Below are 13,672 nucleotides of genomic sequence, written 5' to 3' on the forward strand. Positions count from 1 at the left end.
GGGAAGAACAGAAAACAAGAGGCGTTGAATACAGAAATCATCTTCATGAGATTATTAGGAAGGGTGGAATGTTCATTAAGCAGTCTGGGAGAAGCAGGGAAAGGTTGGGCAGGGCGTGGTCACAAGTCACATTCATATGCATTAAATGTTTGGGGAGGGACATACAACATGGAGTTTCCAGATGTGTTGAGGTTCTTCCTCATTCCTATGCTCAGCAGTGCAGCATAGACTTGTAGCCAAGAGACAGTTATTGTTTACTGGGTGCCATTCATTATCCCTGTTCTACAGCTGAGGAAACTGAGGCCTATGAAAATTAAATAAATCATCCAAGGATATCCACCTAGTAAATGAGCTTTGGAGTCAGAAACACCTGGAATTTGGGTTCCAATTTTGCCTTTAATTAGCTGAGTACTCTTGGTCAAATCACTTAATCTACTCAGACTCCCTGGCTGCTCCTCAGTAAAATGGGAAAATAATAGCATCTCCAATTTTAGAGATGGCAGGGAAGGGGCTTGGCAATAACTCAGAGCTGATGTGTTTAAAGGGCCTGGTGCAGATGAAGTAGGCGAAATAAATAACTGTCATTGGCTCTCTGTGGAATCCTATAGTGATGATATAGGAAGACACAGAAGAAATGGATAAAGATTTTTCTCCTACTCTTCAGTAGCAAAATATTTTGGACTTCTGTTGACCATTTTGCTCTGAACATTTGGGGTGTGGGGAGGAGCAAGAAATATCAACATCTGTGGTACTTTGCATTAGGCGCTTTGTTGGCTTTCCAGCAGTCAGTATTAGGTTTGACTACATCTAACAGAAAAACCCCATTTTGTCAAATGAGTTAAGATAATAGCCTCTCAGCTAGCATTTTCGCGTAGACTATCTGATTTTCAGCGACAGGTGGCTGACCTTAATTGGGAAATAACTGTACTACAATTTACTTATCCATGCTGTTAGTGATGACAGTTGGTTTCCAGATGGGGCCTGTTACCACTGTGAACATCATTGTGCCTGTGTCCTGGTTGGCGTGTGTCCTCTAGGATGTACCCTAGGAGTGGAGTGGCTCGACGTGAGAGTTCCTGCTATTCCAGATCATTGCCAGTACTAAGTATCGTAATACTCTGAAATTTTTGTCAATCTGCTAGGGTCGGCCTGGTGTGATGGCTCACACCTGTAATCCCGGTACTTTGGGAGGCCTAAGCAGGAGGATGGCTTGATGCCAAGAGTTCGAGACCAGCCTGGGCAATATAGTAAGACCCTGTCTCTACAAAATAAAAAAACAAGATTAGCCAAGCGTGGTGGCATGCATATGTAGTCCTAGCTAGTCAGGAGGCTGATGCAGGAGGATTGCTTGAACCCAGGAGTTGGAGATTACAGTGATCTATGGTCAGGCTACTACACATACATCAGCCTCAGTGACAGAGCAACATCCTGTCTCTTGTTTGGGGGGACAGAGTCTCACTCCGTTGCCTGGGCTAGAGTGCCATGGCGAAAGCCTAGCTCGCAGCAACCTCAAACTCCTGGGCTCAAGCGATCTTCCAGCCTCAGCCTCCAGCAAAGTAGCTGGGACTACAGGTACTCACCACCATGCCTGGCTAATTTTTTGTATTTTTGGTAGAGATGAGGGTCTCGCTCTTGCTCAGGTTGGTCTTGAATTTGTTGACCTCAAGCAGTCCTCTTCCATTGGACTCCCAGAGTGCTAACACCCTGTCTCTTAAAAGAAAGAAAGAGAAAAGAAAAAATCTGGTAGAGTTATCCTGCTTTTTATTATTATAATTTTTTATGAAATTACATAAACATTCCTTCATATGATTCCTAAGTATAATTTGCAATAGTTATACTGTATTTTGTGGATGAATGTATTATCCACAAAATAACTTAATCAGTCCTTTATTTTTTTCATAAACAATAAATAGGACTTTGATTCGTTTTAAACTTTTCTGAATGATAAAACACTGAGATATATTCTTCGGTGTAAAACTTTGCCCGTATTGTATTATTTCTTTAGAATAAATTCCTAGAAGTAGAATTATTATTTGGTCAAAGTATACAAGCAAAAAGAGCATGTTCTATGTGGGAGCTAGTGGGAACAAAGGGAATTGAAAGTTAGGGTAAAGGGAGGAAGTTCGCTCTTCTCACTTCTGCTGGTTTGCAGACTCTGGGGAGGTAGGAACAGCATGGGCCGGGCCCAACAGAGAAGACATGGGCTGAGTCCAGAGCCGGCCCAGAGCTTGGTCCAGAGGCTCGTACTTTCTTCCTAGTTGTGTTAACAAAATTTGTAATGATGATATATGGCATTGAAATGCATCCTCCTGCTCAATAGAACGTTTCCAGGATAACAACATAAATCCTTGAAGTCTTACTGGTAAGGAGAAAAAGATATCACATGAAGACAGATTTTAGGTTTTGTTTTGTGCAAACATTTTCTGAGCTCTTATTTTATAAGCGCTTTACATATATTACCTCCTTTAATCCTCCACAACGGTACGAGGTGGGTACTATTGTCATTTTCAGCTTACGGGTGCAAGCACCAAGGCTTCCTTGCTAGTAAGGAGCGGCGCCAAGACTGGAATCCAGGCAGTCTGTCTCTCGTATACCACACCGCCTGCCTGTAACTGCACAAGATCATTTATAATTGAATGTCTGTGTGAGCGATATAAGCAGCAGATAGTGTCAGAATTCGGAGAAGGGAGAGAGATGAGCGGGGACTGGAGTGGACAAGGAAGGCCTCGGCAAGCAGCATCCTCTTTTTTTCATAGGACTGTGACTTGGACTGTTTAAAACAATGTCACATCAGATTTTTCCGGCAGTTTCATTTCCCATCATCCTTATCTTGCAAAGTGAGTTGATAAAATGCAAAGTGAATTCACAGACAATATGTTCCTGGAGTGTGGCTAGCTCATCCTTCAGATTCAGTATGTGCTTAATGAAAAAGAATTCTCCTGGGCTGGCCGTGCACAGAATGGAGTCAGCTAGAGATCCCCAGAGAGCTGCTTTCTCTGTGGCTGCGTGAAGCAGGAACCCACAGGATCGCAACTCCAGATTTAACTAAATGGAACATTCTGTGCCCAGCTCAAAGTAAGTCATTTTTATCTTCACTTGTTTTCTAACATTGTTGTGGACTTCTGGGAAACTGCAATAGCCGATAGCCAAGAGACATGCACAGTAATCAGACAGTGCGACTCTTTCCTTCTAAGTGGTAGGGTCAAGAGGTGAGAAATAACAAAGCACTTATAATCTGTGTGTACATGATATAAAACAAAGACTCAAACCAGTATGGGAATCCAAAAACACAGCAAAGCACATGGATTTAAAGAATTCTACTCAACCTTACAATGTAAATTTTTACCAAAAAACTCAGTATGTACTGAGTCATGTTGAACTCAACCAAATCTATGAACTTTAATATATTCTTCCAACCAAATTAGGAGTTAATTATCAATTATTTATTCAACAAAAGCCTTGTAGAATTTCTGCTTTGTGCCAGGTGCTGTGCTCAGCACTGGTGGACCAAGGATAATGGACACTCCACTTGGCCCTCAGCTTGTTTGTAGCTGACTTAAGGTTGAGACACAGTGTACACCCTGGCCAGGTACTGACTTTCATGGTCACATTAATGAGCAACACCTGCAGTCTTTCCTTTGCCCTCAGTTTATACAGCTAATCCATTTCTCTGGTGCAAGCAGGGCCCAGAACCTGGAAGAATGCTGTTCTGTGGACAACTTCTCCAGAGAAAAAGTCCCTATATCAACCACTCCCACTTATGTGTTGTTCCACTCCCTCCCCAAACCCCAAGTTTTTCTGGTGAAAATGACTACAATTGTACCTAAATTTAAATGTATTCTTAATAAACTTTTTATTTTAAGGTAATTGTAGATCCACATGCAATTGTAAAGAACAATACAGAAAGATACTGTGTACCCTTTGCCTAATTTCCCAGAATGGTAGTATCTTGCAAAACTTTAGTACAAATACCATATTAACATTGGTGCAATCCACCAATCTCACTCAGATTGCTCCAGATTTGCTTGGACTGACTTGTGTGTGTGCATGCGGATATTTAGTTCTCTGCAGTTTATCCCTTGTGTAGCTTCTATCCACTACCACTCTCCAGACACAGAACAGTTCCACCCCTGCAGGATCCCTGGAGTCACCCTTTCATAACTATACCTACCTCCCTCCTGCAACCATCCCTTCCCCGTCTTAGGTCCTAGCTGCTGGCGCCACTCATCTCTTCTACATTTCTTTACGATCCCAGAGATCCCCACGTAAATGAAATCATACTGTATGTAACCTTTTGGGTTGGCTTTTTTTTTCTGCTCAGCATAATTCCCTAGAGACTCATCTAGGTTGTTGCATATCAATTTGTTCCTTTTTGTTTTTGACTGGTATTCCATGTTGTGGACATACCACAGTTGCTTCACCATTCACATGCTGAAGGACACCTGGCCTGTTTCCTCGCTTTGAACATTGGTATATAGGTTTCTGTATAAACATATGTTTTCTTTTTTCTGGGATAGATGCCCAAAAGTGCGATTGGTGGGTCAGGTGGCATTTTGCATGTTTCAGTTATATAAAAAACTGCCGAACTGCTTTCCAGACAGGCTGAACCATTTTACATTCCCACCAGCAATGTATGACTTATCTAGTTTCTCCACATCCTTGCCAGAATCAAGTGTTATCATTCTCTTTTATTGTAGCAATTCTGACAGGTATGCAGTGACATCTCATTGTGGTTTTTAATTTGCATTTCCCCAGTGGCTAATGGCATTGAACATCTTTTCATGTGTTTATTTGCCATCTGTATTGCCTCTTCTATGAATTGTCTGTCTGTTCATGCCTTTTGCCCATTTTTAAATTGGATTTTTTTTTTTATCATTGAGCTTTGAAAATCCTTTATACTTTCCAGGTACTCATTGTTTGTTAGCTATGTGGTTTTGAAAATATTTTCTTCCCATTGTATCTTGCCTTTTTATCCTCTTAACAGGGTCTTTTGCAAAGCATAAGATTTTAATTTTGATGAGATGAAATACATATTTGTACTTCTTAACGTAGCCTGAAGTCTACAAGGAAGGCTAATTTTGGAGACTATCTCCCAGAACACTTGGAGGCTGCCTAAGGAATCCTCTTAATAATCATTGCTCCCCATGAAATCAGTAGTATAAATTGTTGCATTTGCTTAAAAAAAAGGAATATTAGAAGGGAAGTTGACTAGCCTACAGGGTTTCAGTTCAGTCTTTTCTACTATCCTGTTTTTTATCAAAATCTTGCCAAGTGGGAGTTTTGGGCTTCTGTGCCAGAAAATTGCTAATGCTACATAAATTGCAGTGATTGTTTCCTTACTGTCATATAGAATATGCTATGTTAGAAATTAATTGGAAATGTTAAGAGTGATCATTTCCAATTGGCTATAAATCAGGGAGTTAAAATTTGCAACAGACCAGGAAGCTTCTGATCCTATATATATAAATCAACATGCATTCCCCTCAAGCTAGTGGAATAAATTGTTAACATCTGATTTAGTCTTCCTTTTGCTGTCTCCTTAAATGCTTACAGAGGGAAAAAGGTCATTATAATTTTTGTCTTATAAGTCTTTCCCCCAAAGGGCATACTTCCTGTACTATTAAATCAAACTGGAATATGAAAAGAAATACATTCCCTTTACTTTATAAGAGGTTTGCATTTTCTTCTTCAAAACCCGACTTCCCTTACGTCTCCTTCCTTCTCCCTGCTGTGATGCCATAGTAGGACTGAAACATCTAAGGATGTGAGATGCATAGGGTGACCACTTCATTTTTTGTCCTACCACTGGTAGGCCAAGTCATAACTATGTTGGCATCCATAGCAAGGTTTTGGGGGTGTCTGCCTCCTGTCTAGATGGGATGTTCCTTCAGGATGTCCCACTCATTTTTATATTCTCAGCACCAAGAACAGAGCCTGTCACACCAAAGGTACTAAAAAAAAATGAATGGAGAAGTCACACACTTCAGTAACTACTCAGTATTTGAAAATTGGTAACATTCATCATCCAGCAAATTTTCATCCTTTTATAGTCTTCATTCCAACTATGTGAAGGCAAAAGCTATCTTTTGCTTATGTCTTAGTCATTATTTAAAACCCCAATGCCTAGAAAATAAGTAGACATTTAATAAATGTTGAATTCATCTGTTCATTTACTCAGCAAGAATATATTGAATGTTACTGTGTTAAGAAATGTCAGGAAAATGCACGCTTAAGCCTTAAGGAAGGCATAGTCCTTTCCTTCTGGCAACCTACAAGCTAGGGTATAGGGAGCATAGAAATTATCACATGAAATATTTAAAACATAAGATATTGCAACTTTGTATTGAAATGAGTAGTATAGACTATAATTAATTTAACAGTTTACAGGTCATCTGGCATGGACTGACCAAGGAAGGCTCTAGCAAATGGCCTGAGAAAACTCTCTGTTCCCACCAAAACACTCTGTTCACGATTCATGCTGTTCAAAGTTTTTTTGCTTTTGCTTTTAGCCCCACCCTCCAAAGTTCTTGCCTTTTCTTGAAATGCTGCCCTTCTCTTTGTCTTCTTCTGCTCCTACCCAGCATTGAATGTTGCATTGGTCAGGATTCCTTAGGTCCCAGGAGTCAGAAACCCATCTCTAAATGGCTTAAGTAGAAAAAGGCATGCATGGCTTCCTCCCACTGACGCGGGGCTCTAGGCATGGCTGGTGTGCTGGACTGACTGCCAGGACAGCAGCCGGCAATGTCTTCCATCCCTATGTGTGCACACCACGCCTTCCATCAAGAGGTGGACACCATTGCTCCTCCCCTTGAGTCTGGGCGGGGCTTTTGACTCATTCCGACCAATAGAATGTGACGGAAGTAAAACTCTGCCATTTCTAGGCTAGGTCTGAGGAGATGAGGTAACTTTGGATTTTACCCTCTTAGAAGCCAGTCCGACTACCCTGATGGAGAGAGAGAGGACCCCTGGAAGACTATAAAATTAAAAATATTTTATTTTTAAAAGTATAAACATACAAAAATAGAGACAGAAGCCTGGCCCATCCCCGTCATTCTAGCTACCCCAATTCCTATAGATGCTGACATGTTGTTTGTGGAAAAACCGACTCAAACTTTGTTTTTCCTCTGTTCCCACACCACAGCTACAACCAACACAGAAGATTTCTGCGACCAAATGTCTGGGGATTTTTCCCTACCAACAAGCCAGCAATCATTTCTGCTGCAGACACCAGCTGGGTGTCTTCCAATTCAATTCTGACATTATCTACATGGAGATAGCATCAGATCTCAGAGTTTCAGGGCTCAGTACTGAAGATGCGCCCCCAGCCCCCACTTCAGACACCAGTTAGATGTCCAGGCCTCCAGAACCAATCAGTCTCAAGTTGGGGTTCCCCCGACCTTCTCCTTGGGTTTGATTAATTTGCTAGAGCAGCTCACAGAACTCAGGAAAACACATTTACCAGTGTATTAGAAAGGACACAGAGGAAGAGATGCGCAGAGTGAGGTATGAGGGAACGGACGTGGAGCTTCCATGCCCTCCCTGGGTACACAGCCCTCCAGAAACCTCCATGTGTTCAGCTATCCAGAAGCTCTCTGCCCCTGTCCTCTTGGGCCTTTTATGGAGACTTCATTGGATAGGCTTGATTGAAGTATGGATAACTATGTCGAAATGTGATTGGGCAAAAAGTGTGTGATCTAGTACTAATAGACTGAGTGGAGAAACCCAGGAAAGCCTGTCTGTTCAGATTCTTGTTGGCTTCTCTGTGCAGCATTCCTTCCTCCAGGGTATGGGGCAGGACCCCTTCGGAAATGAGAATCTCGTGACCTACAATCGGATAAGATAGGTCAGAGAATTTCTTTATGGCCCGCTCTAAGACAGAAAGGCAGGGGAAAGATTCTTGGGGAGAAAAAAAGTAGGTCAAAGGGCAGAAGAATCTTTCTGAGGGCTGCTTCTGAGGCCTATAGCACCTTAACATTGTAACGAAAGACTGTAACAAGCGTTATGGGAATTATAAGCCAGGAATGGTGGACAAAAATGTACACACACACACACACACACACACACATACATCATAATACCACACATGGGAATGAAGCCATCTTGGACACTCCAGTCCCACCCAGGGCTACGTAGAACAGAGAAAAAAATCCATCTCCCTTGGAGGCCTACCCAGATTGCAGAATCACGAGTAAATGAATGGTAGTTGTTGTTGTAAGCCAGAACATTTTAAGGTGGTTTATTGTGCAGCAGCAAATAATGAAAAGAGCCTAGACCTAGTGCTCTAACAATTTAGTAACAAGTCTTTCTCTATTTCATCACTCTGCTTTCCCAGGGAGGCTGTCTTTGTATGGTGGCAAGGATGTCCACCACAGCAGCAGGCTTACATTGTACCAGTTTAGCAAAGCCCGCTGAAAGGGCATAGCTCTTTCCCAGCAGTTCCAACAAAAGTCTCAGGGGTGCCTCTGATTGGCTCTTACTTGGTCATGTGCCTCTCCCTACACAAATCACAGTGACTCTGATTGGCCAAGGCTGGACCACACACCATTCCCTAGATACAGGGGTAGGGAGAGGTCTACCTCATCTAAACCATTTGGTTTAAGAGTAGGGGTAGGATAGATCCAAAAAGAAAATCCAGATGCTGGGCAGGCAGAAACAATGAATATGCACCACAGAAGTTAAGTGTAATCCTACTCCTTTTGATAAACCTTTTCTCATCATTCCAAACTTTAAACTATTACAGCCCAAATTACCTATTTCACTTCTTTGGTGCTTAGCGTATGCTGCCTTGTTGTGCTCCTTCCCTACGCTTTGCAAGTAAATTCTTATTTCATACCTTAGGTGTGAACCTTTGTGTTCCACGTTGTTCTGACTGCATTTGTCACTTTAACAGTATTATATTTTTCATTATTTTTTGCAGACCGAGGCTTTTGGAGGTAGCAGAGACACAGAATTCTTACACTGACAGGAAAAATTCGCACATATTCTCTCATTCCCTCTCTCTCTCAGCTGACAAAACCCTAGGCATTGGCTAAAGGAAAGGACATGGTCTATTTTCCCCTTGGGTTGTACTTCTCAAAAGGAGAGCCAGATGGTGATCAGCACTGCTTGTTTTCTTTCTTTTCTAGGGAGCTTGCTCTTGTGCTATTTTATTTGTATATTTTTAAAAAAATTATTTTGTATGAGTACAGAGCAGCTTTTGGGCAACTAACTTATGAAATAAATCTAAATGATCTAAAAAGGGGACATCCTGTATTAATTTAAGGAGCCTAATAAAGTTATAAATTCATCCTTCTCATTGAGGGTCAGCATTCTAGGATGGAATTCTAAGGAACACAAAGATAATAACAGAAATGGAAAGTAGATGCCTATTGGCACACCGACCACAGCCCAACCCTGCTTCATCAGGGACCTCACTTAGGTCTGGACTCTCTTTTTTTTGAGACAGAGTTTCACTTCTGTTGCCCGGGCTAGAGTACCGTGGCATCAGCTTAGCTCACAGCAACTTCAAACTCCTAGGCTCAAGCGATCCTACTGCCTCAGCCTCCCAAGTAGCTGGGACTACAGGCATGTGCCACCATACCCAGCTAAGTTTTTCATATATATATTTTTAGTTTGCCAGTTAATTTATTTCTATTTATAGTAGAGTCGGGGTCTCGCTCTTGCTCAGGCTGGCCTCGAACTCCTGACTTTGAGCGATCCACCCGCCTTGGTCTCCCAGAGTGCTAGAATTACAGGCGTGAGCCACCACACCCGGCCTGGACTCTCTAAATGTATTCACACACACACTCAAGGAAAATACTTCCTGTAGCCCTAAGTAGCTGGAAAAAGCAATTGGGTATCAGGCGAATGACGGGGGAAAGCCAGAGATTTTCAGAATGGATCTTTGAAAGATTAAGTTGACATAATGACTTAATAATAACAGACTATGTTGCATTTATATTAAGCTTTATATTTGCAAAAGTGCTATTTATTTGTTTGAGAAGGTACCCGCACTGGTGACTTGAATTCCAGGATTAAAGATGATATAACATCTGTCCCTTGAGTCTTTGTTGCCTTTAAACGTTTAAATTATTCTGAAATATTGTATGTATATGTGTATGAGTGAATGTATATCCAGTGTACCAACAGCTATTTGTTAAAGAGCATGACATATTTATAATCTGGTGTTCCTCTCCTACTGAATCCTTCATCACCACACCAGAGATATTTTCCAGAAATCTGTGTTTATTATGCTCTTGCTCTTCTTAATGGTTTTGCTCTGTCTTTGTTTTCCTAAAAAAATGACTTGTTTCTTTGTATTTTTAAACTTTACATGAATCTTACTGCAAGTATTTTTCTAAGGTTTGCTTTTTTTGTTTCTCAGTTTTGTTTTTGAAATTCATCCACATTGATTTTTTTTTTTTTAGCTTGAGTTCAGTCTGTGGCTTATCTTTTCATTTTATTATTTTCTTCATGAGCAGAAGTTTAAAAATTTTAATGATGGCAAACCTTTATGGCTTATGCTTTTTGTGATCTGCTTTTTATAACTGGAGATAATAATGATATACTCTGGGTTTTTTCTGATAATTTTAAGTTGGGTTTTTTTCTCTTCTAGGTCTTTCATCTATCTGGTATTGATTTTTATTTATGCTGGGGGGTTGGGATCTATTTTTTTTTCCCCAAGTGAAAAGGCAGATTATGCCACTCCTTTGCTCAGAAGTTTCCAAATTTTCCCATATCCCTCAGAATTAAAGTCAAAGTTCTTAAAATGGCCTAAAAGGCCTTAATATGATCTGGGTCTCTGCAATGTCTCAGACCTCATCTCTTTCCATTGAAAACTGGCCTGTATACTCTTTCTTGAACATTCCTCAAATGTTCCTGCTTCAGGGCTCCTAACTTGCTGTTTGTCTGTCTGAAATTGCCAGGTATCTACACTGCTGGCTCCCCCACTTCCCAACTCTGCACAAATCTCACCTTATCTTGGAAGCCTTCTCTGGCCACTCTAGCTAAAATCTCCCTTCTTTACCTCCTCCCACCCCCCAACATTTGGTATCTCTCTTCTCTGCTTCGGAAAAACTTACCTGAAAAACTCTCTGGGCCTGGTATAGTTGTGTGTGGGGTGGGAGTAGGTAGGTATTTTAAAACTTGATTTAATTTCTTGAATGGCTTTAGGATTATATGGGATTTATAATTTCTTTTTAAGTTCGTTTTAATAACTTTACCCTCTTTACTTAAAAATATTTTTTATTTTACTCCCTGAATAGTTACTATCTGCCCACAATACAAACATTCAAGTTTAAAAAGCACACAACGAAAAATAGGTCTCTCTTCCATCTCTGCCTTTTTTTCTACCTAGTTCCCCCTCTTCTGGCATCAGTTTCTTGTCTGTTTCCCTAGTATCTTATTTATCCTCCCAGAAATATGCTATGCATATATAAGCACATACATATTTAATATATTTCATTTTTACAGAAATGGTGGAATGCCATATAATTCTGTACATTGCTTTTTTCATTTAACCATATATATTAGATGTATTTCCATAGCTATACATAGAGGGCTACCTCATTCTAGTACAATTACCTAATGTTCTCCTAGGTGATGTACCATCATTTATTTACTTAATCTCCTTTTGAGGGCTATTTAGGCTGTTTTCAATCTTTGTAATGACCTCCTTTCTTTCTTCTCCCCCCACCCCCCCCCCCCCAGACACAGGGTCTTGCTCTGTTGCCCTGGCTAGAGTGCAGTGGTGCAATCAGCTCACTATAACCTTAAACTCCTAGGCTCAGGTAATCCCCCTGACTCAGCCTCTAGAGTAGCTGGGACTACATGCATGTAACCATGCCTGGCTAATGTTTAAATTTTTTGTAGAGAAGGGGCCTCGCCGTGTTGCCCAGACTGGCCTCAAACTCCTGGCCTCAAGTGATCCTCCCGCCTTGGCTTCCCAAAATGCTAGGATTATAGGTGTGAGCCACTGCACCTGGTCTGCAATGGCCTTCTAACCAGCGTCTTTTACCCATCTTTATTTAATCCGTGCTTCACACTGCTATCAAATACACTTTCTCCCCAAATTTCCACTCTGATGTTGTCATTTCCCTGTTCAGGAATCTCCAGAAGCTGCCCAAAACCCACAGAAAAATGCTGAACTTCTTTCCCTTGAAAGTAGAACCCTGCATAGTCTCTGCTGAGTTTCCCCATCCCGTCCTTCTGCTCCTGAAGACACCCCCTAAACTGATGACCTGAAGTTTGCCCAATGGACCTCTGTTGTTACGCTCAGTATTTTCCTTCAGCCTACTCTACCCTTCCCCCTCAAGCCTTTGAAGGGGAGGAAATCCTCTCCCTCCTTGCTGGCCACTTTGTGCTCTAGCTCCTCTCTGGAACAGCTGCACTTTTAAGTATTTCAACCCAGTCTTCTGCGGGGACAGCCTACACAGCCAGCCCAGGTGTTCACAATTTTGCTTTGAGTGACTGATATATAATTGTTCACCAATCAGCCCTTCCTCTTCTGGACTCCAAATTCTTTGTGGGCAGGGACCATTCTCTGGGAATAAAGAATGTTAAAATGAAAAGATATATTGACTTTCGAGTAGTTTACAGCATAGAACTGAGCCAGACACGGAAAATTAAAATACAGAACACAGCAGATCTTAGTTTAAGCATGCTGTATGCTCAGTGGAATCATAAGAAAAAAGTATTACCCCCCTCACCTTTTTTTTTTTTAAATCTCCGGTTTCTAGCCCAGGGTCTGGTACTTGGTAGCTGCCCAAAAAAGTGCCTGTTGAATGAAGAGTAACATAGAAGGAAGCATTTACGGCAAACGTCTACGTCTTGCCATGAAAGCCATCTTTCATCATAAACAGACAAATAAGCCGACAAATAGTGGAGATGTCGCTCGTCTGCCGGGGAGAGCGCGGGCTGGGTGGGAGGGAGTGGGACCGGGTCCAGCCGGCCGGGGAGGCGGGAGGGAGGCGGAAGGCTGGCGGGGGAGAGGGGTCTGGGCGCCGGCGGGGCGCGCGGGGGGCGGGGAAGGGGCGGAGACTCCCGCCTGCCGGCCCCGCCCCCTCCCCTCCCCTCCCCGCGGCGGCGGCGGCGGCGGCGCAGGGCGGCCGCGCGGGTGTCTCCGCCAGCTGCAGCAGCCCGCGCCGCCCCCTCGGCCGCGGCTCGCGGGGGAGCCCGAGCTCGGCGGGCGGCTCGCGGCGCGGCGGCCGCGGGAGACGGGAAAGTTCCCGGCCGGAGCGCCAGGATGCCGGGCAGCGACACGGCGCTCACCGTGGACCGGACCTACTCGGACCCCGGCCGGCACCACCGCTGCAAGGGCCGGGTGAGAGCCTCGGGCCGGGGCGCGCGGGGCCACGGGGCGCGGCCGGCGGGACTTCGGCTGGGCGCGAACTAACTCCGGCCCCCCGCGTCCCCTGCTGCGGGAGCCCGCACTTCCCCGCCTCTGCGGGCCGGAAGGGCCGGGAAGGGGGGCGTCGGCGAGCGCGGGTCCGCCTGCCCCGCGCCGCCCCGCGGTCCCCGCGCGGTCCGGGTCCCAGACGGCCGGCGCTCCGCCGCCCTGCCCGCCGGGGAGCGCGCGGCGCTGGACCAGGCGAGGGATCCCGCCCCCCGCGGCGCCCAGCCCTCGAGGGCCCCGGGGTCTCGTCCCGGCGCGGTGGTCGCCGCCCCCCTTAGTCTTGGCTGCCGCCGCGTCCCC

General features: G+C 43.7%; 1 protein-coding gene across 1 annotated transcript in view; it reads left to right on the top strand.

Moving 5' to 3' along the window:
• Nucleotides 1–13,078: 13,078 nt before the first annotated feature.
• The window catches only part of TMCC3 (transmembrane and coiled-coil domain family 3), a 68,418-nt gene continuing 67,824 nt past the window's right edge, over nucleotides 13,079–13,672 (top strand). Inside the window, exon 1 of the mRNA XM_012775278.2 lies at nucleotides 13,079–13,300. Coding sequence (XP_012630732.1) covers nucleotides 13,223–13,300 — 78 coding nt within the window. The 5' untranslated portion in view covers nucleotides 13,079–13,222. The remainder of the gene's footprint in view (nucleotides 13,301–13,672) is intronic.

The sequence above is a fragment of the Microcebus murinus genome, chromosome 10 (assembly GCF_040939455.1).
Source record: "Microcebus murinus isolate Inina chromosome 10, M.murinus_Inina_mat1.0, whole genome shotgun sequence".
NCBI lineage: Eukaryota > Metazoa > Chordata > Mammalia > Primates > Cheirogaleidae > Microcebus > Microcebus murinus.